At 47.4% G+C, this 27743-nt stretch overlaps 2 protein-coding genes across 5 annotated transcripts in view; both read left to right on the plus strand.

The window, feature by feature from the left end:
* KLHL12 (kelch like family member 12) overlaps positions 1–10307 on the plus strand; it is an 82635-nt gene extending 72328 nt beyond the window's left edge. For all 4 annotated transcript variants that reach the window (XM_073542547.1, XM_073542546.1, XM_073542549.1 and 1 more), the window contains one exon: positions 9824–10307. In XM_073542547.1, coding sequence (XP_073398648.1) covers positions 9824–9950 — 127 coding nt within the window. In that variant the 3' untranslated portion in view covers positions 9951–10307. The remainder of the gene's footprint in view (positions 1–9823) is intronic.
* A 6868-nt stretch (positions 10308–17175) lies between these two features.
* RABIF (RAB interacting factor) lies at positions 17176–27425 on the plus strand. Its single transcript, XM_073542550.1, has 2 exons — positions 17176–17686; positions 25622–27425. The coding sequence occupies exons 1-2, from the start codon at positions 17576–17578 to the stop codon at positions 25865–25867; spliced, it is 357 nt and encodes a 118-aa protein (XP_073398651.1). The 5' UTR covers positions 17176–17575; the 3' UTR covers positions 25868–27425.
* The last annotated feature ends 318 nt before the right edge of the window (positions 27426–27743 follow it).

The raw sequence follows: 27743 nt of genomic DNA on the forward strand, positions 1-27743 counted from the left end.
GCAAGGATTCAGGCGCATTCTATCCGCTTAGTGGGCGCCTCTTGGGCCATTTGGCACCAGGCGTCGGTAGAACAAGTCTTCAACGCTGCGACTTAGTCCAGCCTGCATACCTTTACAAAACATTACCAAGTTCATGCTCAGGCCTCTGCGGATGCAGCTCTTGGCAGACGCATCCTGCATCGGCAGTACCACAGTGTTGAGCCAGTGGTACATGGGGTATTAGCAGTTGCATGCTCCCCACCCAGGGACTTCTTTAGGACGTCCCACTGTCTGTGTCCCCCAATGAGGCATAGGAGAAATAGGGGTTTTTGTGTACTAAACCGAAAAATCCTTTTCTCCAAGCCAATCATTGGGGGACACAGCACCCACCCTGTTTGGCCTATTGGCTCACTGTAGCATTTTTAGGTTTTGACAGTTATGATTGTCATTCGTTTAATGCTCCTACTGCTTTTTTCACCGAAATGGGGAATTCCCAGCCAGCGAGAGGGTGTATACCGCAGGGGAGGAGTTAACTTTTTTCTGTGTTTACTTAGTGTCCTCCTAGTGGCAAGCAGCATAACACCCACTGTCTGTGTCCCCCAATGATTGGCTCGGAGAAAAGGATTTTACGGTGAGTACACAAAAATCCCTATTTCTTAACCGAAACCACATTTCTGAGGGTTTCAGCTTTCAAAAGAATAATTTATACAACCAATGGATGAATTTAACGTCTGGTTATAAGCTTTTATTTACATAACATGGATAAGCGACATAACGTCTGTCAGGGAGAGTACTTCAGTACATAATACAATTGATCAAACGATCGCAGGTTCAAGACCTTGACTAAGAAAAAATAAATAAAGATGAATATTTAAAAAAACACACATTTGGCATTTTGCTGCCTATAAAAGTTTTTTCTGTGAAAATATAAAGTTATTTAACTGTATGGTAGTTGTGCCATAAAGCAAAAAACACCAGAATTGCTGATTTTTGGTTAACGCACTTCCCTCCCCAAAAATGCATACTAACACCTTCACAACATGGCCAATTTCCATTTTCATTTTTCCTCCCTTTCTTCCTCGAGCCATAACTTTCTTTTTATTTTTCTGTCCACCTAGACCAGTGATGGCGAACCTTTCTGAGACCCAGTGGCCAAACTGCAACCTAAAACCCAACTATTTATGGCGAAGTGCCAACATGTGCCAAATGCCCCATCATGATCCCTTTCTTGTAGTAATGTGCCCCATCATGATCCCCATCATGTAGAAATGTCCCATCATAATCCCCTTCTTGTAGTAATATGCCCCATCCTGATCCCCTTCATGCAGAAATATGCCCCATCATGAGCCCCTTCATGCAGAAATATGCCCCATCATGATCCCCTTCATGCAGAAATATGCCCCATCATGATCCCCTTCATGCAGAAATATGCCCCATCATGATCCCCATGCAGAAATATGCCCCATCATGATCCCCTTCATGCAGAAATATGCCCCATCATGATCCCCTTCATGCAGAAATATTCCCCATCATGATCCCCCTTCATGTAGAAATTGCACATTCCACCACCTCCATCATTTCCTTCTCCCCATCATTGGCCCTCTCCCCATGACTCCCATCATTGGCCCTCTTCCCATTAACCCCATCATTGGCCGTCTCCCCATCACCCCCATCACTGGCCCTCTCCCCATATCACTGGCCCTCTCCCCATATCACTGGCCCTCTCCCCATATCACTGGCCATCTCCCCATATCACTGGCCCTCTCCCCATCATTGGCAAACGCGCACACACACACACCAGCGGCCACACTCACCTCTCTGCGCGCCGGCAGCTCCCTCGGGCTCTCACTTCCTCTCACACATTAAGAGGCGCGGCCGCATGACATCATCACTCAGCTCCGTGGCCGCGCCGCTCAGTGTGAGAGGAAGTGAGAGCCTGAGGAAGCTGCAGCTCCGGATCAGTGAGGCGAGGCCATGTGCCAGTTGAGAGGGCTCTGCGTGCCCTCCCTGACATGCGTGCCATAGGTTCGCCATCACTGACCCTATACCTACGAGGGTCTTTTTTTTTGCAAGAAGAGTTGTGCTTTTGAATGACACCATTCATTTTACCATATAGCAGGGAAAACAATCTGAGTGCAGAGAAATTGTGAAAAAAGCACAATTCTGACATTGTGTTTTGGGAATTTATGGTGTACATTGTGTGGTAGAGATGACATCGTAATAGGATTCTGCTCATTGGTACAATTACAGTGATAACAAAAATGTCCAGTTTTATTATTTTAGTAGTGCAAAACAATCAGAAGTTGTGTTTTATGAAAAAAAAATTTTGATTGAGTCGCCATTTTCTGAGATCCGTAACGTTTTAATTTTTCGGTCACTGGAGCTGTGTGACGGCTTATTGCTGTGGGGGGGAGACATTTTTATTAATCCCATTTTGGGATAGAAATGATTTTGATTTTTTGTATTACTGCAGTGAGTAAAAAAGCAACCTTAATTTTGGCGTTTTTGAATTTTTTCCATTTACAGGGTTTACCAATCAATTACTTTTATGTTTTGCTAGGTCGTACTTTTCTAAATGTGGCGATAAAACATGTATTTTTTTGTCATCTTTTTTTTTTTTAATGAGGGGTGACTTTAACTTTTTTTAATTTTTTTTTTTTTACATTTCACTGTACTTTATGGTCCCCTTAGGGGACTTGAGCTATCGTATGATCACTTGTACTATTCACAGCAATACCACAGTGTTACTAAAAACTTCAGTTTGTCCCCAAAAAAGCAAGCCCTCATAGAGCTACAGTGGGGGAAATAAGTATTTGATCCCTTGCTGATTTTGTAAGTTTGCCCACTGACAAAGACATGAACAGTCTATAATTTTAAGGGAAGGTTAATTTTAACATTGAGAGAGAGAATATCAAAAATAAAATCCAGAAAATCACATTGAACAAATTATATAAATTTATTTGCATTTTGCAGTGAGAAATAAGTATTTGATCCCTCTGGCAAACAAGACTTAATACTTGGTGGCAAAACCCTTGTTGGAAAGCACAACAGTAAGACATATTTGTAGTTGATGATGAGGTTTGCGCACATGTCAAGAGGAATTTTGGTCCACTCCTCTTTGCAGATCATCTCTAAATCATTAAGATTTTGAGGCTGTCACTTGGCAACTCGGAGCTTCAACTCCCTCCATAAGTTTTCTATGGGATTAAGGTCTGGAGACTGGCTGGGCCACTCCATGACCTTAATGTGCTTCTTTTTCAGCCACTCCTTTGTTGCCTTGGCTGTATGTTTTGGGTCATGGTCTTGCTGGAAGACCCAGCTACGACCCATTTTTAATGTCCTGGGGGTGGGAAGGAGGTTGTCACGGTACATAGAATCATAGAATCGTAGAGTTGGAAGGGACCTCCTGGGCCATCTGGTCCAACCCCCTGCTCAAAGCAGGATTCGCTAAATCATCCCAGTCAGATGTCTGTCCAGCCTCTGTTTGAAGACTTCCATTGAAGGAGAACTCACCACTTCTCGTGGCAGCCTGTTCCACTCATTGATCACTCTAACTGTCAAAAAGTTTTTTCTAATATCTAATCTGTGTCTCCTCCCATTCAGTTTCATCCCATTGCTTCTAGTCTTTCCTTGTGCAAATGAGAATAAAGTTGATCCTTCTACAATGTGACAGCCCTTTAGATATTTGTAGACAGCTATTAAGTCTCCTCTCAGTCTTCTCTTTTGCAAACTAAACATTCCCAAATCCTGCAACCTTTCCTCATAAGACAGGGTTTGCAGACCGGTCACCATTCTGGTCGCTCTTTTCTGAACTTGCTCCAGTTTGTTGATGTCTTTTTTAAAATGTGGTGCCCAAAACTGGACACAATATTCCAGATGAGGTCTGACCAAAGAGGAGTAGAGGGAAATAATGACTTCACGTGATCTAGACTGTATGCTTCTGTTAATACATCCTAGAATTGCATTTGCCTTTTTTGCTGCTGCATCACACTGTTGACTCATATTCAGTCTGTGATCTATTAGTATACCCAAGTCTTTTTCACATGTGCTGTCACTTAGCCCTATTCCTCCCATTCTATATATGCTTTTTTCATTTTTATTGCCCAGATGTAGTACTTTGCATTTCTCCCTGTTAAAAACCATTCTGTTAGTTGCTGCCCACTTCTCCAGTTTATTTAAATCTTTTTGAATCCTCTCTCTCTCTTCTCTAGTATTAGCTATCCCTCCTAGCTTTGTGTCATCAGCAAATTTAATCAGTTTACCCTCAATTCCTTCATCTAAATCGTTGATAAAGATGTTGAACAATACAGGTCCCAGGACAGAGCCCTGTGGTACCCCACTTGAGACATTCTTCCAACTGGATGTGCAGCCATTTACGACCACTCTTTGGGTCCGATCACTAAGCCAGTTATGAATCCACCTAACAGTTGCCTTGTCCATTCCATACTTAGTCATTTTTTCAATAAGGATTGTATGAGAGACTTTGTCAAATGCTTTGCTGAAGTCAAGATATACTATATCTACAGCATTTCCATGATCCACCCAATCAGTGATACCGTCATAGAAGGAAATTAAGTTAGTCTGACATGACTTATTAGTTACAAACCCATGCTGACTCTGTTTAATCACTTCATTCTTATCCAGGTATTGACATACATGTTGTTTAATAATTTGTTCAAAGATCTTTCCTGGTATAGAAGTCAGACTCACCGGCCTATAGTTGCCTGGGTCCACCTTCTTCCCCTTTTTGAAGATAGGAACAACATTTGCTCTTCTCCAGTCTTCTGGCACTTCTCCTGTTCTCCAAGAATTTTCAAAGATTATGGAGAGGGGTTCAAAAATTTCTTCTGCTATCTCCTTCAGTACTCTGGGGTGTAATTCATCTGGACCTGGAGACTTGAATTCATTTAGGTTAGCTAAGTGTTTCCTCACTATCTTTCTGTTTATAGATATCCTGGATTCTTCTATTCCCTTAATAGGACAGTGAATAACAGTTGATGTTACATTTCTTACATGGCTCCATCCATTCTCCCATTCATGCGGTGAAGTAGTCCTGTGCCCTTAGCAGGGAAACACCCCCAAAACATAATGTTTCCACCACCATGCTTGACAGTAGGGACGGTGTTCTTCCTCCAAACATGGCAATTTGAGTTAATTATAAAGGCCTCAATTTTTGTCTTGTCTGACCACAGCACCTTCTCCCAATCACTCACAGAATCATCCAGGTGTTCATTGGCAAACTGCAGATGGCTCTGCACATGTGCCTTCTTGAGCAGGGGGACCTTGCGGGCACTGCAGGATTTTAAACCTTTACGGTGTAATGTGTAACCAATGGTTTCCTTGGTGATTGTGGTCCAAGCTGCCTTGAGATCAATAACGAGTTCCCTCTGTGTAGTTTTAGGCTGTTCTCTCACCTTCCTCATGATCAAGGATACCCCATGAGGTGAGATTTTGTATGGTGCACCAGATCGATGTCGATTGACATTTTCTATTTCTTTCTTTTTCTTACTATTGCACCAACAGTTGTCTCCTTCTCACCCAGCGTCTTACTTTTGTAGCCCATTTCAGCTTTGTGCAGGTAAATGATCTTGTCCCTGACATCCTTATAAAGCTCTTTGGTCTTGCCCATGTTGTAGAGGTTAGAGTCTAACTGATTAATAGAGTCTGTGGACAGGAGTCTTTTACAAAGGTGACTATGTAAGACGACTGTCTTTAATGCAGGTAACAAGTTGATTAAGAGAGTCTAGATCAGGGGTCTCAAACTTGGCAGAGTAAATGGGCCACACATGAAAAAAAATTTAAGCTGGCAGGCTGCATTCCTTTCAAACTTAATACAGTACAAAGTTATTGTTAAACAATTTATTTATTTGAACTACTATAACAATTCTATATTACTGTACTATAATACTGCTAGGTTTAAACTTATGTAGGAGCAGTTACAGCACAGGTATGGGGGCTGTGCACCTGTATGTAGGGGCAGTTACAGCGCAGGTATGGAGGCAGTGCGCCTGTATGTAGGGGCAGTTACAGCACAGGTATGGGTGCTCTGTACCTGTCTGTAGGGGCAGTTACAGCACAGGTATGGGGGCTCTGTACCTGTCTGTAGGGACGGCTACAGCACAGGTATAGGGGCTCTGTACCTGTCTGTAGGGGCGGCTACAGCGCAGGTATGGGGGCTCTGTACCTGTCTGTAGGGGCAGTTACAGCACAGGTATGGGGGCTCTGTACCTGTCTGTAGGGGCAGTTACAGCACAGGTATGGGGGCTCTGTACCTGTATGTAGGGGCAGTTACAGCACAGGTATTGGGGCTCTGTACCTGTCTGTAGGGGCAGTTACAGCACAGGAATGGGGGCTCTGTACCTGTCTGTAGGGGCGGTTACAGCACAGGTATGGGCTCTCTGTACCTGTATGTAGGGGCAGTTACAGCACAGGTATGGGGGCTCTGTACCTGTATGTAGGGGCAGTTACAGCGCAGGTATGGGGGCTCTGTACCTGTCTGTAGGGACGGCTACAGCACAGGTATAGGGGCTCTGTACCTGTCTGTAGGGGCGGCTACAGCACAGGTATGGGGGCTCGGTACCTGTATGTACGGGGCGGTTACAACACAGGTATTGGGGCTCTGTACCTGTCTGTAGGGGCAGTTACAGCACAGGTATGGGGGCTCTGTACCTGTCTGTAGGGGCGGTTACAGCACAGGTATGGGCTCTCTGTACCTGTATGTAGGGGCAGTTACAGCACAGGTATGGGAGCTCTGTACCTGTATGTACGGGGCGGTTAAAGCACAGGTATGGGGGCTCTGTACCTGTATGTAGGGACAGTTACAAGTGCAGGTATGGGGGCTCTGTACCTGTCTGTAGGGGCAATTACAGCACAGGTATGGGGGCTCTGTACCTGTCTGTAGGGGCAGTTACAGCACAGGTATGGGGGCTCTGTACCTGTATGTAGGGGCAGTTACAGCACAGGTATGTGTGCTCTGTACCTGTATGTAGGGGCAGTTACAGCACAGGTATGGGGGCTCTGTACCTGTATGTAGGGGCAGTTACAGCACAGGTATTGGGGCTCTGTACCTGTCTGTACGGGGCGGTTACAGCACAGGTATTGGGGCTCTGAACCTGTCTGTATGGGGTGGTTACAGCACAGGTATTGGGGCTCTGTACCTGTCTGTACGGGGTGGTTACAGCACAGGTATGGGGGCTCTGTACCTGTCTGTAGGGGCAGTTACAGCACAGGTATTGGGGCTCTGTACCTGTATGTACGGGGCGGTTAAAGCACGGGTATGGGGTCTCTGTACCTGTATGTAGGGGCAGTTACAAGTGCAGGTGTGGGGGCTCTGTACCTGTCTGTAGGGGCAATTACAGCACAGGTATGGGGGCTCTGTACCTGTATGTAGGGGCAGTTACAGCGCAGGTATGGGGGCTCTGTACCTGTCTGTAGGGGCAATTACAGCACAGGTATTGGGGCTCTGTACCTGTCTGTACGGGGCGGTTACAGCACAGGTATGGGGGCTCTGTACCTGTCTGTAGGGGCAGTTACAGCACAGGTATGGGAGCTCTATCCCTGTATGTAGGGGCAGTTACAGCACAGGTATGGGGGCTCTGTACCTGTATGTAGGGGCGGTTACAGCACAGGTATGGGGGCTCGGTACCTGTATGTACGGGGCGGTTACAGCACAGGTATGGGGACTCTGTACCTGTCTGTAGGGGAGGTTACAGCACAGGTATGGGGGCTCTGTACCTGTCTGTAGGGGCGGTTACAGCACAGGTATGGGGGCAGTGCACCTGGATGTAGAGGCAGTTACAGCACAGGTATGGGGGCTCTGTACCTGTCTGTAGGGGCAGTTACAGCGCAGGTATGGAGGCTCTGTACCTGTCTGTAGGGGCGGTTACAGCACAGGTATGGGGGCTCTGTACCTGTCTGTAGGGGCAGTTACAGCGCAGGTATGGGGGCTCTGTACCTGTCTGTAGGGGCGGTTACAGCACAGGTATGGGGGCTCTGTACCTGTCTGTAGGGGCAGTTACAGCGCAGGTATGGGGGCTCTGTACCTGTCTGTAGGGGCGGTTACAGCACAGGTATGGGGGCTCTGTACCTGTATGTAGAGGCAGTTACAGCACTGGTATTGGGGCTCTGTACCTGTCTGTAGGGGCAGTTACAGCGCAGGTATGGGGGCTCTGTACCTGTCTGTAGGGGCGGTTACAGCACAGGTATGGGGACTCTGTACCTGTCTGTAGGGGCGGTTACAGCACAGGTATGGGGGCAGTGCACCTGGATGTAGAGGCAGTTACAGCACAGGTATGGGGGCTCTGTACCTGTCTGTAGGGGCAGTTACAGCGCAGGTATGGAGGCTCTGTACCTGTATGTAGAGGCAGTTACAGCACTGGTATTGGGGCTCTGTACCTGTCTGTAGGGGCAGTTACAGCACAGGTATGGGGGCTCTGTACCTGTATGTAGAGGCAGTTACAGCACTGGTATTGGGGCTCTGTACCTGTCTGTAGGGGCGGTTACAGCACAGGTATGGGGACTCTGTACCTGTCTGTAGGGGCAGTTACAGCACAGGTATGGGGGCAGTGCACCTGGATGTAGAGGCAGTTACAGCACAGGTATGGGGGCTCTGTACCTGTCTGTAGGGGCAGTTACAGCGCAGGTATGGGGGCTCTGTACCTGTCTGTAGGGACCTTTACAGTACAGGTATAGGGGCTCTGTACCTGTCTGTAGGGGCGGTTACAGCACAGGTATGGGGGCTCTGTACCTGTATGTAGAGGCAGTTACAGCACTGGTATTGGGGCTCTGTACCTGTCTGTAGGGGCAGTTACAGCGCAGGTATGGGGGCTCTGTACCTGTCTGTAGGGGCCTGCTGTGATGAGAGGCTGATTTGCTCCTGCTCCGTCCACAGCCAGAACTTTACACCCAGTCACTAATCCCGACAGTGAGCGGCAGCACAGCTCTGCAGGATCAGCCCACGTGACACAGTGCAGCACGGGTAGCACAAGTGCGCAATTGACCCCTCTATAGTCGCCCCCGCTGTATAACATGGAGCAGTCCACAGCCGGCGCCAGCACACAGCGCTGTATAAAATGTACCTGAGTCCTCTCACACACGCGCTGGGAGAAAGCTGCAAACTGCTCCCACAGGACCTGCAGTGATGACGGTCATGTGATCCGTCACATGGGAGGGAGGAGTCACGAGATGGGATGTTTATGTTGTGAAGAGGTTGTTGGAGTCTAGTCACAACAGAGCAGCGCACTCCTCTCTAGCATGAGACATGTGGGGCACCGCGGGTCGCAGATGCCTGCCTCAGGGGCCTCATGCGGCCCGTGGGCCGCGTGTTTGAGACCCCTGGTCTAGATGGTCTGTAGGAGCCAGAACTCTTAATGGTTGGTAGGGGATCAAATACTTATTTCCCACTGCAAAATGCAAATTATATAATTTAAACAATGTGATTTTCTGGATTTTATGTTTGATATTCTATCTCTCAATGTTAAAATTAACCTACCCTTAAAATTGTAAACTGTTCATGTCTTTGTCAGTGGGCAAACTTACAAACTCATTAAGGGATCAAATACTTATTTCCCCCACTCTATATTGGCAGAATAATAAGGGTACAGCTCTTGAAAGTAGAAGAAAAAACGTAAGTGCAAAAAAAAAAAAACCATCAAGCATGGAAGCAGCTACATTTAATAACAACTATTCGCTATTTGTGCAGCCATAAAGGAAAATGATAGATCGTCACGTCCCGCTTGAGTAATCCTGCAGCCAGCTTGCGGCACCTTTACTTCTTTGTTTAGTTGCTCTCGTCAGCAACGTTTTCTGACCTCAGTATTAACTGTTAATTCTGTTTTGGTTTTAGGTATGATGGTAATTCACTATTAAACAGTGTTGAATGCTACGATCCCGTCCTGGACAGTTGGGATGTTGTTACCTCCATGGCCACTCAACGCTGTGATGCGGGAGTCTGTGTACTTCGGGAAAAATGACGACCGAGAATGCAATACTGGAGCTAAATTACCCTGCGGGTCTGTACTTTGTGGAAAACCGTGAATATAGACCTTGCGTCAAATCTGTAAGATATACATCCTGCCAACCACTGGAGCTGAATGAGACGTTCAGAGATAAAGATCTTTCGAAACTGTGAAACAAAAGGTGCCTCATCATTGTGCCACAGACGGCCTGTTTGTAAGACTTCTGGCTACATTTCAGCAACGGACCATGGACGATGCATTACAGCAGACAAGTGTGAGAAGTTCCAACTAGTGCTACCCTGTGCCAAGGCAGTGCCACCTGACACATGAACGAATATGCACTTAATTAAAGCATACATTGTAAATACCAAATGACGACTTGTGTATTGCTGTATTAATACAGGGACGCCCCCGTGTCCGCCTGTAATACTGGTACCAACATGGGAATTGTTTTTGTTTTTATTCCTGCTGTTTCCTAGTATTTATGGGATATTTACTTTTTAAATCCACCATAGAGTTGCACAAATACTGTCCTTTTTTATTTAGTGCTGGTTTTTATGGTCTTTTACCAAGAGGCAGGATTCTCTAGGGGGTGCAAAAGGCAGCATTATCTAGGGAGTGCCTTCAGGCAGCTCTACAGGGTGGGCCATTTATATGGATTCACCTGGGTGGGCCATTTATAAAGATGCAATCCAAAATGGTGACTTCAAAATGGCCGACATGGTCACCACCCATCTTCCCCCTCCCATATATTAATGTGCCACAAACAGGAAGTTGATATCACCAACCATTCCCATTTAATTTAGGTTTATCCATATTAATGGCCCACACTGTATATTATGCCCCCTTAGTAAAGAACATAAAAACCAGCACTGACACTGTATGGTGGAACAGAAATTGGAGCAGTGGTGATATAATAAGCGCAAAATCAGATCTTCAGCTGCAACATGTTGACATGCAGACTACGCTACACTTATTTATAGTGAAATTTCCTTTTTTTCTGAAATCTACCAATGTCTTGCTGATTCTAGGCAAGTCATAGAGCATTTTTAAAGCTATAGTGCATTAACACAAATATTACTGTAGCATTAAAGCTGATATTGCACCACATTCTCAAATAGAAACTGTATACGTGATAAAATAGATTTGTTAGACCTGAGAGGCTGCTGTACTTACTTTGAAAATCTTAGTCAAAATGGCTATATAATCCCCATATTGAAATGAGAGAGAGAGAGCTCATGAGTCCAACTCTATACCGACCCATCCTGATCAAAAGATGCTGCTTCTACTGAGCTGTATGAGAACTCAGCAGCAGGAGAGACACTTAGGAGCTGTCAGTCAGGCTAGATGCCATTAATTTCCAAGTACACCAGCCTTCTCAGGTCTCAGAAAAAAGCCACAAAAAGGCAATGTGTGCACAGACCAAAATATTGTCTAAGGATGTGTGCAAACATTTCATTTGTCACATTTTTTTTCTGCAATTTTGTCACAAAACCTGAAGAATTTCCTGGTACAAACAAAGTGAATGAGATTCCTGAAGTCTCATGCTTTTTTCCCTACAGATCTGCAGCAGACTTAAATCATGTCGATTCTTTCTTTGTAGATTACACGCACACTAAGTATATGTTCCCACGGTCAGTAAACGCTGCGGGTTGGACGCTGCATACATCCGCAGCATCAAACTCTCAGTGGCCAGATGTTACAGCATAGTGGATGGGATTTCAAGAAACCCCTGTCCACTATGTGTGCACCAACGCTCGCAGATCACCCGCTGAGACGGACAGGTGACGCGTCTTTTCAGACTGCAGCACGTCACTTTATCTTGCGGAGGAGTCTCCACAATATAAATCTCACCTATATAATGAATTGGATGCAGTGAACACATGTGGAATCACCTTAGTTCAAAAGGCAGCATTGCTTTGGACCCAGCAGGCATGTGCTGCATCCAAAGCGCTGCCAAATCCTGACCGTGTGCACATACCCTTAGGAGTGGGGAAAAATCTGAGGCAAAACATGCATATTTTGAACAGCATTTTTTCTGCAAGGAGATGCAAAAATTCCTGCTGCAAATACACTGCTCAAAAAAATAAAGGGAACACTTAAACAACAGAATATAACTCCAAGTAAATCAAACTTCTGTGAAATCAAACTGTCCACTTAGGAAGCAACACTGATTGACAATCAATTTCACATGCTGTTGTGCAAATGGAATCGACAACAGATGGAAATTATTGGCAGTTATCAAGACACTCTCAATAAAGGAGTGGTTCTGCAGGTGGGGACCACAGACCACATCTCAGTACCAATGCTTTCTGGCTGATGTTTTGGTCATTTTTGAATGTTGGTTGTGCTTTCACACTTGTGGTAGCATGAGACGGACTCTACAACCCACACAAGTGGCTCAGGTAGTGCAGCTCATCCAGGATGGCACATCAATGCGAGCTGTGGCAAGAAGTTTGCTGTGTCTGTCAGCGTAGTGTCCAGAGGCTGTAGGCGCTACCAGGAGACAGGCCAGTACACCAGGAGACGTGGAGGGCAACAACCCAGCAGTAGGACCGCTACCTCAGCTTTTGTGCAAGGAGGAACAGGAGGAGCACTGCCAGAGCCCTGCAAAATGACCTCCAGCAGGCCACAAATCTGCATGTGTCTGCACAAACCGTTAGAAACCGAATCCATGAGGATGGTCTGAGTGCCAGACGTCCACAGATGGGGTTTGTGCTCACAGCCCAACACCGTGCAGGACACTTGGCATTTGCCACACAACACCAGGATTGGCAAATTCACCACTGGTGCCCTGTGCTCTTCACAAATGAAAGCAGGTTCACACTGAGCACGTGACAGAGTCTGGAGACGCCGTGGAGAGCGATCTGCTGCCTGCAACATCATGACCCGCTTGGCAGTGGGTCAGTAATGGTGTGAGGTGGCATTTCTTTGGAGGACCGCACAGCCCTCCATGTGCTTGCCAGAGGTATCCTGACTGCCATTTAGGTACCAAGATGAGATTCTCGGACCCCTTGTGAGACCATATGCTGGTGCGGTCGGCCCTAGGTTCCTCCTATTGCAGGACAATGCCAGACCTCGTGGTTGGAGTGTGTCAGCAGTTCCTGCAAGATGAAGGCATTGAAGCTATGGACTGGCCTGCCCATTCCTCAGACCTGAATCTGACTGAACACATCTGGGACATCATGTCTCGTTCTATGCACCAACGTCACGTTGCACCACAGACTGTCCAGGAGTTGTTGGATGCTTTAGTCCAGGTCTGGGAGGAGATCCCTCATGATAACATCCGCCGACTCATCAGGAGCATGCCCAAGTGTCATAAGGAGGTCAAACAGGCACGTGGAGGCCACACACACTACTGAGCTTCTTTTCCTTGTCTTGAGGCATTTACACTGAAGTTGGATCAGCCTGTAATTTGATTTTCCACTTTGATTTTGAGTATCCTTCCAAATCCAGACCTCCATGGGATATACATTTTGATTTACATTGATCATTTTTATATTTTCTTGTTCTCAACGCATGCCACTATGTAATGAATGCAGCTGCGATGTTTCATTCAGTAATATCTACGATGTTGTATCTTAGTGTTCCCTTTATTTTTTTGAGCAGTGTACTTAACATGTGCACATACCCTAAAAGTGCAAACATAGTTTGGCAATGCACCCAATTAATCAAAAGTTGGATGCTTTTTTTTTTTCTTGTACTCTTACTTTACACTTAACCCCTAATGCACACCGATTCACTTTTTTACAGCTGTTTTTAATGGGAACCTGACAGCAGATCAGCACCGACTATAGGATCTCTGCCATGTATGTGTGCATGTATAGAGAAAGACCTGTCACTCCAGGGGAACGGGAGCTGTCAGGTTCACTTTAAGAGGCTTTGATAATCAGCACTGCCCTTTTATGCCTCTGAAGAATGTGTCCATCAACGTGCCAGGATGGAGCTACAGATGACACCCAGCTGCCACAGTCATGGTCGGTGCTAGCAATGATTGTGGTCATTTGACCCCCTCTTAATCTATTAATATGGGCCTCGATGTCTAGATGGTTAACAGAGGAAGGGGGCTCCTTTCTTTGGCCATGCAACCCAAAGTGAAGTGCTAAATTGACAAGTCTAATGCGCTGCATAACAGAAAAAGTATTCTGCCATTAAGAACTCAAGTTTTATGTTAAAAAAAAAAAAAAAAGTACACATAATTGGTTTCAGCGCCCGTATTCTAACACTAGAACAATAAATATTAAACTTCCCCATTAACTGGTATAGCGCAAAAATATAAATAAAGTGTGCAGAAATAGTGAAACATGCAAAACAATATAATTCTGGCATTAATCGTACTGACCCGAAAAGTAAACTTGCCTTATTACTTGAAAACAATTCTTGAATTGCTGTTTATTTGTTCATTCTGCCTCCCAAAAATCAGAATAAGGCTATGGTCACATGTATTTTGTGATCTACACTGAGGACTTTTATCAAAGTTTAGGTCTCATTTTGCAAAAACTAAATCCTGGCTTGAACCATCCACTGATAGAAAATGCTATGTCTTTGGAGTGTAGAAGCAAACTGGAGTACCCGGAAAGAACATACAAACTCCTTGCAGATGTTGTCCCCACAGCTCCCTATTAGTGATGAGCGAGTATACTCTTGCTCGGGTGTCCTCCGAGTATTTTGGCGTGCTCGGAGATATAGTTTTCGTCGTCTCAGCGGAATGATTTGCGGCTGCTAAACAGGATGAATACATGTGGAAATTCCCTAACAAACAGGCAACCCCCACCTGTATTCAAATATATCATTTGATTTCCATTTTGATACTTTATTTCAGGTGTGAACTGGGGTCAGCTGTTTATTTTTCAACATATATTCCTTACATAAACATGTTTTTAACTCCTGGGGCCTGGTTTTCAAATAAAGCATCATTACTATTGATCTTGTGAAGACCTGAAAGCCACTGCCCCATGTGCTCATCCTGGCATAGTATTTGTGTATGGCCAGTTTGGCTGACCACTATTTAATGGAGGCCTTTAATATAGAGAGATTTTCTGCCAGCTCATATCTCCAAGCTACCATTACCGATTATCATACTAAAATCTACTGTGGTGCTTGAACCTTTTTAAAATCTTCAGAATTTTCTATATTTCGACAAAATTTAAACAAGAAAAACTGGAGCACTCAGTCCAAGAAAGTCACCGACACGCGTTTGCTTTTTCAAACACCTTGAAAAAGCAAACGCGAAACGCACGTCTGTGGCGCATGTCCTCTCTGTAGGGACTATTGGTAAGCACTTTTAGGAAAGGGATGACATAGGTTTGATGATTTGTGCATGCACTAAGATGATGACTTGTTTGAAATACTTATGTTCATCCCATCTAATCCCGTAAAAATACTGGCACTTAGCACTTTCCTATTTATTTGTCCATTTTTGCTTGGACACCTTTAGCCACTACTTACCTGATCCCGCTGCTTTTTTGTGTATCTTGCACGTCTCTATATACTTGACTATTTTATGGACTAATGTCATTGAAATAATTATGTGTCAAACAAATGTATACTTTTTTTTTTTTTACTTTCTTGGACTGAGTATTCCAGTTTTTCTTGTTTAGGACACTCCTAAATGCAGAGTTTATTTTCATATCTTTGCCTAAAGGCCCGTCACACATAGCGATCTCGCTAGCGAGATCGCTGATTTTGTGACGCCACAGCGATCTCGCTGTGTGTGACAGGGATCAGCGACCGACCCCCCTGCCCGGTTATCCCTGGTCTCCCACTGGCCACCACGCATCGCTGCATGTGCAGCGAGACCAGCGATGCTGGTTTCTAATGTAAACATCGGGTATCCAGGAGCCGCGGCTCCGGGATAACCGCTGTTTACCTTGGAAACCGGCGTACGCGCTTGTCCTGATCACTGGAGGGGCTATCTATGTGACAGCTCACCAGCGATCAGCCTAATGATGGGAACAGAAGGGAGGATCACAGGGAGACAGGTCACACAACCAAAAGGAGCAGGATAAATTAAGAGACCAAAGAGAAGAAAAGTTTGCACAGCAGGGAAAGAAAACAAGACATATCAAGAATAGACATGAGTGGTATGAACTGGGAGCAAAGGCGTTAAAGGGTATTCTATACAGGAGACCTAGTGGTGAATGAGAGATGGATGATCAAATCAAGGGTGGTGGGAATAGCTGCACAGACCATGTGACCTTGATAGTAACAAATGCAGAATTCGGAGTCTTGGTCCTGTAAGAAAGAAGGAAAGCACCACAGAGATGTATAAGGGTTAAAGGTTCACAATAGATAGAACAGCCCCAAAACCATATATAGTAACCCTAGATGAGAATCGCAAACCCTAGGGCTGAAGATACAATGCCATAAAATGTGGCGCACGGTACTAGTAGATCTAAATATCAATAGAGGAAGCACACTGGAATGGAAGTGGAGGCCAGAGCATGATAAATGAAGTTAGACAAGCACTGCCCTTAATAAGATGGACTAGTGTCCACATGACAGCCGCCCAATAGTGCATAAGGTGTCATAGCCATATTACCAAAGTAAGGTCATTCCTGCAGATCCCGATGGGCAGGGCCAGGAGTGGAGACCCAGGAAAGTGGCCCCACGCATATCACCATAAGCGGACGTCCCATCCCCGTGTGCCATAGTGACATGACCCTGCGTGGTTAATGCTCCCGCTATCAGACACAAGCAGGGACCCGGGGAGAAGGCAGCGCGGGTTATTGCCACTTCTGTCTTCACCGGCTCAGAAAGCACCGTGGTATACAGAACGAGCTATCGGACTATTGCAAATTCATGTCACTTATGGGGCCAGAAAAAAAGATTTAATAAAATAGATTTGGATCCCCTCCCACTTTCTCCCCTTAAAAAAAATACAAAATCCATATTTAGTATATTATTTAGCCCATATGGTAAATGTCATACAGCAAAAAAACAAAAGTGCGCTTTTCAGTCGCCTCTTCTTCCCACCAAAAAACCTGGAAATAAAAGGGACCAAAATTCTGTGCCAAAAAAATAAATCAATGGAAAAATAGAAAATTATAGAAATAGATCTTCACCAGATAAAGCAGTGATTTTATTACAACTGCAGCAAGCAGCCCAGAAAAGGCCATCACTGGAATCAGGGTCTCTGCCCCCACATCTTGGTTCTCTCAGTGGGTAGAGGCAAACACCTGCTGACGGTTTCCCTTTGAGTCCCATGGGTTAGTATGGCTTTATTCTCCTGAGGGAGATCAGAGTAATATTCTGTCAAGAGGTTTTCCTCATCAATGAGCCCGGAAGTCAACGTCCCGCAGAACTAGCAATGGCAGCTGCCTGGTAATGGCGCCATCACACGTCACAGCCGCCCTGTGTGACCGAGCACCAGCAGAACCAGCGCCCTCTAGCGGCTGAACATGAAACGCCTCCATTGGTCCTGTTGGAGCGCCTTGTCGCAGCTTCTCACTGGAGGCCTTTGTGCGGCCCGGCCCCACACTGTGGGAGCGCTATAGACGGCCATAGACGCTTTATACTGCTACAGCTCATTCCCTCACAGCTACAGGAGCCGCACGTTGCTTTCACGTGCCCCAATGACGTCACCTCACTCGGTCACATGACAATGACGTAGAGGCCTGGCCTGAGTCCACAGAGCGACGATGGACGAGACGCTGGTGACTGCCGATGGAAAGAACCTGCGGGCGGTGCTGTGTCAGCGCTGCGGCTGCCGGGTGTTATCTGCCGGGACCGCCACACTGGCCATGAGAGAGGTTAGCGGCCATATTTAGCCCAGAGCCGGGAGACACCCTGCTTATATCCCGGTGCCGGGACCCCCCCTGCTTATAGCCCAGTGCCGGGACCCCCCCCTGCTTATAGCCCAGTGCCGGGACCCCCCCTGCTTATATCCCGGTGCGGGGACCCCCCCTGCTTGTAGCCCAGTGCCGGGGGACCCCCCCTGCTTATAGCCCAGTGCCGGGACCCCCCTGCTTATAGCCCGGTGCCGGGACCCCCCTGCTTATAGCCCAGTGCCGGGACCCCCCCTGCTTATAGCCCAGTGCCGGGACCCCCCCTGCTTATATCCCGGTGCCGGGACACCCCCTGCTTATAGCCCGGTGCGGGGACCCCCCCTGCTTATAGCCCAGTGCCGGGACCCCCCTGCTTATAGCCCAGTGCCGGGACCCCCCTGCTTATAGCCCAGTGCCGGGACCCCCCCTGCTTATAGCCCAGTGCCGGGACCCCCCCTGCTTATAGCCCGGTGCCGGGACCCCCCCCTGCTTATAGCCCGGTGCCGGGACCCCCCCTGCTTATAGCCCGGTGCCGGGACACTTCCTGCTTATATCCCGGTGCGGGGACCCCCCCTGCTTATATCCCAGTGCCGGGACCCCCCCTGCTTATAGCCCGGTGCCGGGACCCCCCCTGCTTATAGCCCGGTGCCGGGACACTTCCTGCTTATATCCCGGTGCGGGGACCCCCCCTGCTTGTAGCCCAGTGCCGGGACCCCCCCTGCTTATAGCCCGGTGCCGGGATCCCCCCCTGCTTATAGCCCGGTGCCGGGACCCCCCCCTGCTTATAGCCCAGTACCGGGCCACCCTCGCTTATATCCCGGTGCCGGGACCCCCCCTGCTTATATCCCGGTGCCGGGACCCCCCCTGCTTATAGACCAGTACCGGGACACCCCCTGCTTATATCCCGGTGCGGGGACCCCCCCTGCTTGTAGTCCAGTGCCGAAACACCCCCTGCTTATATCCCAGTGCCGGGACCCCCCCTGCTTATAGCCCGGTGCCGGGACCCCCCTGCTTATATCCCAGTGCTGGGATCCCCCCTGCTTATATCCCGGTGCCGGGCCACCCTCGCTTATAGCCCAGTGCCGGGACCCCCCCCTGCTTATAGCCCAGTGCCGGGACCCCCCCTGCTTATAGCCCAGTGCCGGGACCCCCCCTGCTTATAGCCCGGTGCCGGGACCCCCCCTGCTTATATCCCGGTGCCGGGACCCCCCCTGCTTATATCCCGGTGCCGGGACCCCCCCTTGCTTATATCCCGGTGCCGGGACCCCCCCCTGCTTATAGACCAGTACCGGGACCCCCCCTGCTTATATCCCAGTGCCGGGACCCCCCCTGCTTATAGCCCGGTGCCGGGACCCCCCTGCTTATATCCCAGTGCCGGGGGACACCCCCTGCTTATATCCCAGTGCCGGGGGACACCCCCTGCTTATATCCCAGTGCCGGGGGACACCCCCTGCTTATATCCCAGTGCCGGGGGACACCCCCTGCTTATAGCCCAGTGCCGGGGGACACCCCCTGCTTATAGCCCAGTGCCGGGGGACACCCCCTGCTTATAGCCCAGTGCCGGGGGACACCCCCTGCTTATAGCCCAGTGCCGGGGGACACCCCCTGCTTATAGCCCAGTGCCGGGGGACACCCCCTGCTTATAGCCCAGTGCCGGGGGACACCCCCTGCTTATAGCCCAGTGCCGGGGGACACCCCCTGCTTATAGCCCAGTGCCGGGGGACACCCCCTGCTTATAGCCCAGTGCCGGGGGACACCCCCTGCTTATAGCCCAGTGCCGGGGGACACCCCCTGCTTATAGCCCAGTGCCGGGGGACACCCCCTGCTTATAGCCCAGTGCCGGGGGACACCCCCTGCTTATAGCCCAGTGCCGGGGGACACCCCCTGCTTATAGCCCAGTGCCGGGGGACACCCCCTGCTTATAGCCCAGTGCCGGGGGACACCCCCTGCTTATAGCCCAGTGCCGGGGGACACCCCCTGCTTATAGCCCAGTGCCGGGGGACACCCCCTGCTTATAGCCCAGTGCCGGGGGACACCCCCTGCTTATAGCCCAGTGCCGGGGGACACCCCCTGCTTATAGCCCAGTGCCGGGGGACACCCCCTGCTTATAGCCCAGTGCCGGGGGACACCCCCTGCTTATAGCCCAGTGCCGGGGGACACCCCCTGCTTATAGCCCAGTGCCGGGGGACACCCCCTGCTTATAGCCCAGTGCCGGGGGACACCCCCTGCTTATAGCCCAGTGCCGGGGGACACCCCCTGCTTATAGCCCAGTGCCGGGGGACACCCCCTGCTTATAGCCCAGTGCCGGGGGACACCCCCTGCTTATAGCCCAGTGCCGGGGGACACCCCCTGCTTATAGCCCAGTGCCGGGGGACACCCCCTGCTTATAGCCCAGTGCCGGGGGACACCCCCTGCTTATAGCCCAGTGCCGGGGGACACCCCCTGCTTATAGCCCAGTGCCGGGGGACACCCCCTGCTTATAGCCCAGTGCCGGGGGACACCCCCTGCTTATAGCCCAGTGCCGGGGGACACCCCCTGCTTATAGCCCAGTGCCGGGGGACACCCCCTGCTTATAGCCCAGTGCCGGGGGACACCCCCTGCTTATATCCCGGTGCGGGGACCCCCCCTGCTTGTAGCCCGGTGCCGAAACACCCCCTGCTTATATCCCAGTGCCGGGACCCCCCCTGCTTATAGCCCGGTGCCGGGACACCCCCTGCTTGTAGCCCGGTGCCGAAACACCCCCGCTTATATCCCAGTGCCGGGACCCCCCCCTGCTTGTAGCCCAGTGCCGAAACACCCCCGCTTATAGCCCGGTGCCGGGACACCCCCCGCTTATAGACCAGTACCGGGACACCCCCCCGCTTGTAGCCCGGCGCCGGGACACCCCCCCGCTTGTAGCCCGGCGCCGGGACACCCCCCCGCTTGTAGCCCGGCGCCGGGACACCCCCCCGCTTGTAGCCCGGCGCCGGGACACCCCCCCGCTTGTAGCCCGGCGCCGGGACATGCCCTCCTATACCCAGGGCTCTGCAGCCTGGGTGTCTGGCAATCAGCTGTGACGCATGAGCGCAGTGCACACCTGTCCTGTGGTCACACACACACACTACACTAGCCCCGCAATGTCAGGGTTATATGGATGGCTAAGAGGGCTTTTCCACTACTGGATAATCCTTTTAACCGCAATAGAAAATAAATTCTTGGCGCTGTCTCCCGGCCGGAGCTGGACTAGCCTTGGCTCAGGCTTTGGTCCCGCCCATGTTTTCTCTGAATCATATACCTGGCTGTGGTGTGCGCAGCATGACTTGCTTGACAGTTCCCTTTAAGAGGATGTGCACACGTTATGGATTGGGCTCTGGAATTTCCAGAGCGAATCCTGCATCTCTTGGCAGAAAATCCGCAGGTCAAAATCCACGTGTTTTTTATGCGGATTGTTATGCGTTTATTGGCCTGAGGTTTTCTATAATGAAATGGATGTAGAAACGCAGCGGTAGCTGCACAAAGAATTGACATGCTGCGGAAAATAAACTGCTGCGGATTCCATGCGGAATTTTCTTCAGCATGTGCACAGCAATTTTATTTTTCCGTTGGTTAACATTGTATGGTCAAACACTTGCGGATCTGCTGCGATTCTGTGCAGAAAATCCGCTGCAGATCTGCAACGTGTACACACACCCCAATGCTGAATCCTTGGTGCACTGTTCTGTGGCCTGGGAGGGGGCAGGGTAAAGGATGCTGTGATAAACATCTGTGGGGGGATTTTTCCTGAAGAGAGACTGCAGACAATCCTGGAGACTGTGGGTTTCTCCTTATGTTACCGTCTCCTTGTTACCATGGCTGTTATTGTTACAGGTCTTTACCGGTAGCGGGCGATCAGCACCATAGAAGTGAAAGGGGCTAACCGAGACTTTGGGGCTAAGAGCTAACAGGCAGGAGGTTTCTGACTCTCTCTGGCGCAGATCTCTGCCGGCTCAGAGTAGTCACTGACCGCTTCTGCAGGGGATTCTGCAGCTTCCACTGATGTCACATTGACAGAACAGCATCTTCTCTTCTGCTCCGCTCTGTTGACATGGCTTCTCTGCCAATTTTATGTTGATGGACAGTCGACTCCCTGCTGCCTAACTGCGGGGAACAGACTGTCAGCATGACGCTTGCAGAGAAGCCATGCCAGTAGATCAGGCAGGGAAGAGAAGATGCTGCTCTGCTAAGAGGTGAAATAAAGCTGGAGAATCATCCCCTGGCAGAACATGCAGGTAGTTAGTGATTACATACCTGTTAGTTCTTAGCCCCATAGCAAAAATAATAAAAGTTCCAGATAACCCCTTTAATGCTTTTATAGAAAGCCCTCAATTCTATGGTTCTGATTCGATGCTACTGGTGAGAGTATTTGTTAGGCCATGTTCACACGTTCAGTATTTGGTGAGTTTTTACCTCAGTATTTGTAAGCTAAAACCAGAAGTAGAACAATCAGAGGAAAATTACAATAGAAACACATCACCACTTTTGGATTTATCACCCACTCCTGGTTTTGGCTTACAGATACTGAGGTAAAATACTGACCAAATACTGATCGTGTGCACATGGCCTAACAAGAAGATTTATCATAACATGGATTAGCTGCTCAATATTAAGCAATAATATCATATAAGTCTATCCTGTTGGCCAGAAATCAAGCATCCTCTGTAAGTCCTCCCTCACACATCAGCGTGTCCGGTACACGTGATGATAGTTTTCACTCATACTGGAAACACTTACACACGTAGACCCATTCACGTGACTGGATCTGTGCACATGTCGGTGGGCAAAACACGCTGACATGTCTTTTTTTACCAGGCCGCAAAACGTCCCGCACATGTGCATACTGATGATACACAGATGACATCCGTGTGTCATTAGTGTGACACATACTGGCACCTGGGAATCAGCAGTACTATTCGCACTGATGCTGCTGGAGACAGCGCAAGCAGGGGACAATGTTGAGAGTTGTAGTCAGCCCCCGCTGACTATATTGAGTGTAAAATTAAGAATAAAATAAAACACATTCAACTCACCTTATCCCCTGAAGCCATTGTCCCCTGTAAATAAGCAAAAAACTACAATATCCCTCACCTGTCCGAAGTAGAAAGAATCCATAGTGTCCAACACCACAATCCATCTGTGTGACATTTGCTCATCATCATGAGTGGTGGCTCATGAAATACTGAATCGTGTTTTTCTCAGCAATCAGATAGTTACAAGACCTGAAAGAACAGGAAGGTCATCTACATCTACTGTAAGTAAGGTTGGCCTTGAGAGAAAGGGGAAAGACAAGTGGAAAAATGTCTGCCGGCTGTCACATTTGTATTTATCAAACATTGTCTCCACAAGTTTGTAACTAATAGAAGTCCTTGCACTGTACTGCCGGTATTTACATTGCTATGTGGCCATGACTTGGTTATATTCTTAATTCTGCTGTATGAGGACCCAAAAGGTCTCCATTCCACTGTAGCAGAGTTTCTCCCCCAGTTTTCAAAGGCTGTCTGCACATGAGATCTCTTACTTAAAAAGGAAATTGCTGGGCTTTCCACAAGGAACATGTTTCAGGACACGTCAACATTTTTTGTCCTGAAGTGTCTTTTTGGTTGTTTCCTTTGGTCGTCATTTTTGAGTGACTGTTTTTTTTTATTTTTTTTCTCCTAGTTTTTTTGTTGTCTTATGTACTGTCATTTTTCAGTCGTCAACAATGAAGAAACTGCTAATTTCAGGAGCTTAAACACTGATGAAACTCTCAAAAAGACGTCCTGTCTTTTGTGCTTTCCTATTGACTTGTAAAGTATGGTGCTTCTCCAGAGCCGAAAACTCCTGAAGAATGGTTAGGTTACTTATTTTCGACGCTTGGCGTCTTTTATATCCTGAGGCGGCAAAGAGACTCAAAAGCCGAAACACACACAGCAAGTCGTTTTTAGATAGAAATGTGTTTTGTTCATTCTTTTGAGTGGTTTCCTGATGCTTTTTTTGCTGGGTTTCGGAGCGGACCTACCTGAAAAGCGTTGTGTGCAAAATTGCAAGCCTACTTGATACAGAGGACACATCATTGACTAACTAGACCGTTTTGCTATTCACCATAACATTATAATCAATTAGGTGGCTGGAGAACATGAAAAGCATCATTAAGTGCAATCATAATCTTTTTTTTTTTTTTTTTTTTGCATTGTACTCTGGTCTACCTCATCTGAGAACAGCATGATTATAGTTTTGTATCACTTACTGGGCTGCTTGCTGCAGTTTTGATAAAATCACTGTTTTCTTTGCTCCAGATCTAGCAGTTCTCTGACTACTAAGCTCTGTATAACCCCGCCCACACCACTGATTGGCAGCTTTCTGCCTATGCACAGTATACACAGAAAGATACCAATCAGTGGTGGAGGCGGGGTTATAGAAAGCACATGAATATGGAGAACTATATGGCAGGAGGTTTACTAGTCCTCTTGTGAGAATCTCCTGCTGGTAAAGCCGTTATTTTATCAAAACAATAGCAAGCAGCCCAGTAAGTAAACATTGCTGGAATCAGGTTCTCTGCCCTAATATTTATTATATGCTCTCAGATTAGGTGGCCAAAACCTGATGAGATATCCGTTAATACTTTTTAATTCTAGTTTGGCTCTTGTCTAAAACAGCTACTTGTTTTGTTTTTGTTATAGGTCTTTTTGTTATTTATATTTTATTAGTATAAGGTGTCCAGATCCTATAAAACCGACAGCATCAACTCCCCTCCCGCTCCCCAAGAAGGTAATGACTGCATCACTCAGCACAGGGAAGAGCAGTGGGGATCAACAGCCCTCTGCCAAACATGAGGTCATTGCCCCTGAACACTGCCATTGTCTCCTAGGATGAGCAAGCAGCCTGTTCTTGCACGAAGCAAGGAATGTTCTCCAGAACATTGAGACGATTATGATCCTTATTGGTCAGTGTAGAGTTTGTGCACTAATGTGGATCAAAGGGGAGAAGGAGGGGAATAAAAATGACCCCTCAAAGAGAGCACTTCATTGAGCCCTGACCAGCCACACTGTGGGGGTGACCTGTGGTCAGTGTAAACAGTGGAGTTATGATGATGATAATGAGCCACCACCCCTCTCGGGAGCTGCACAACTAGGTCAGTAGGTGGCTTGGAGTCAGTGTTAGTAGTGGAGTTATTATGATGATGAGCTGCACAACCAAAGTCAGTGAGTGGCATGTGGTCCGTGTTAGCAGTGGCGTTATGATGACGATAATGAGCCACCACTCCTCTCTGGAGCTGCACAACCAAGGTCAGTGAGTGGCATGTGGTCCTTGTTAGCAGTGGCGTTATGATGACGATAATGAGCCACCACTCCTCTCTGGAGCTGCACAACCAAGGTCAGTGAGTGGCATGTGGTCAGTGTTAGCAGTGGAGTTATGATGACGATAATGAGCCACCACTCCTCTCTGGAGCTGCACAACCAAGGTCAGTGAGTGGCATGTGGTCCTTGTTGGCAGTGGAGTTATGATGACGATAATGAGCCACCACCCCTCTCGGGAGCTGCACAACTAGGTTGGCCAGAGTGAGGCTCTCTGACATGCTGGAAAATGCACATCGGGTGGAAGTTACAGATCCAGGACAGGTACTAGTATACATAGAGGCACCGATATAGCGGATAAAGTATCCACAATGCACACAAACATGCATAATGGTCACATGGAAATTAATATATGTTAAATAATTGATGGACGAGTAAATATAGGTCTTTAAAAAATCTATATATTTTTTACAACTTCTGCTGAAAACTTCTATTTGCAGTACTCTGGTAATTATGGGTCGTCCTGATTAGGGACCTGTCCTCTGTGTTGTCTATATAGTCTAATGGAACAATATCCTCTAACTTCCTTCCCGGTTACTAATGTCTCTATTATTGTATTCATTTTGTGCAGCTACTTCTGCCGTCCATGAAGAAGAAATCGTCCCTGGCTGATGAGTCCAATCCTGACTGTGAGCTGCTTGCTGAGCACTGGCTTGTACATGACATGTTTACGTTTGAGAATGTGGGCTTCACCAAGGATGTAGGAAACGTAAAGTTTCTGGTGTGTGCAGACTGTGAAGTGGGGCCCATTGGTTGGCATAGTCTGGAGGAGAAGAGCAACTTTTATGTAGCATTGCAACGAGTCCGACATGAATGAGGAACACAAGAACTGACCCCAGAGGAAGCTTCTGAATAAATCAAGTAGTGACTTTATGTTGTGATGTCTTACAGGTTGGACCAGAACTTCACCCTAGTGCCATACTTGTTTTCTACACATTCATTAAAAGGTCACCATTGTGTTCAAGATAATGGAAAGAGTCGCATAGCATCCCCTTGTCTTATTTCACTGGCACTGTTACCAACAGTTACTAGGTTTGGTGATAAAACAATCCTTCTATCCTAGTTCTGTATTATTGATGAGCTTGTATACCAGTTATAGGTATTACCCTTTGTGTACTTTAAAGGGTTATTATTCCCTATCCATGGGATACGGCATAACTTGCTGATCCTGATGGAACTCATTCACCAGCAGTGTCTTGAATGGAGCGGAGGTGTGCATCTTCAACCTTTGCTCTGTTCATTGTCTATGGGACTGCTGGATAAAGCAGGATACAGAGCCTGAGTAGTTCTGGCAGTCACTATAGACCATGAATGAAATGACGGTTGAGCATGCCCACCAGTGCTCCATTGAAAGCAGGACTCTACAATAATCCTGGTTCTCAGGTTTGCTGGGGGCTCAGCAGTCAGACCCCAGCTATCAGTGACGGTTTCCCTATCTTATGGATAGGAGATAACTTTTCATTCTTGGAATAACCTTTTGATTATAAAAGAGAGATTATGAAAGAAAATTGTAGACTTGACTTGGAAAGACAGTACGGATCTGTTCACACTGCGTTTTTCAGTTTTTGTTTGGAGCTTCTGTCTGTATCCTGTTTTTTGGGATATTCAGATAGTAGCATCTCAAGGAGAGTTGAACGCACCACAAAACTCTGTGTGCACAAGTCCTTGAAGCAAAACTGGAAGAAAAATACCGTGACTGCATCAATTACAAACCAAAAAGTTGGTTGTCAGTAGCAAATATTAAAGGTGCCACTGGTAAGAAATGTACACAAAAATTCTGAATTTAGGTGATATTGCATATCTACGAGATATGCAGTAAATGTCTCATAGGTGCTGGTCCAAGAGAAGAAATCCTCATTTATCTCCAGACTTAAACTCTATTGATCCCCGTCATGCTTGATTGGACAACTTCTGCCTATTGTATGTGGTTTTCTCCAATCACTTTCTATGGGACCTGGCTGCGTAAGCTGCACCAATCCATGTCCACCTCTCACTTTTTTTTTTTTTTTTCTCGGCCTGGATGTGACAGCCAGCTTAACCAAGAGAGATGTGTGGAGTTCCCTGTTCTAGACATAAGTGAGGGTCCTAAAAGACTATTAACATCTATCAGACAAATATAAAATATTCTGTGGATATGTCTTAAATGTTAGATGAGAAATAACAAGGGGAACATTGGGATCTGTATTATGACCACAAGTTGCGGCCTTATGAGCTTATCAACCTGAACAGTATCACATCCCTATATTTCTGTCACATGGGTCATACCTTGTTAGCAGTAGAAAAGTAAATGTTTTGCTATATACTGTATATACATAGTCGGTGATTATTTCTGTTTTATTTGTACTTAATGGACAAAATAAATTCATTCTGAAGTGGCTGAGTATTTCAAAAATTCTACATTAGTTGCAAAAAAAAAAAATGTAAAATTGATTTTACTTATTTCCGTGTTAGCAGTTGATGTAGTAATAGATGTAAAGCTACAAGTGTAGTTATGTTCACACTGTGGGTTTTCAGTGCAGATTCTGTATTCATGTGTACAAGGTGTTAAAAAATTCAGATGACATGCTGTATAAAAAAAATTGGTATTACTATTTTTTTTTTTTTTTTTTTTGTAAATTTGCAGTATCCCCTGTGTCTGAATTCATATGGGTAAAAGTCAAAAGAAATCCATCAGAGTAAAATTCACATCATAA

This window comes from Dendrobates tinctorius, unplaced genomic scaffold (genome assembly GCF_039654945.1).
Source record: "Dendrobates tinctorius isolate UK_male_01 unplaced genomic scaffold, ASM3965494v1 ptg000127l, whole genome shotgun sequence".
Taxonomy (NCBI): domain Eukaryota; kingdom Metazoa; phylum Chordata; class Amphibia; order Anura; family Dendrobatidae; genus Dendrobates; species Dendrobates tinctorius.

Excerpts from the sequence above, each read along its gene's own strand:
- RABIF (XM_073542550.1), top strand. The coding sequence starts at position 17,576 with ATGGACGAGACGCTGGTGACTGCCGATGGAAAGAACCTGCGGGCGGTG. Across the intron at positions 17,687-25,621 it reads CCACACTGGCCATGAGAGAG|CTACTTCTGCCGTCCATGAA; the intron begins GTTAGCGGCCAT and ends CATTTTGTGCAG.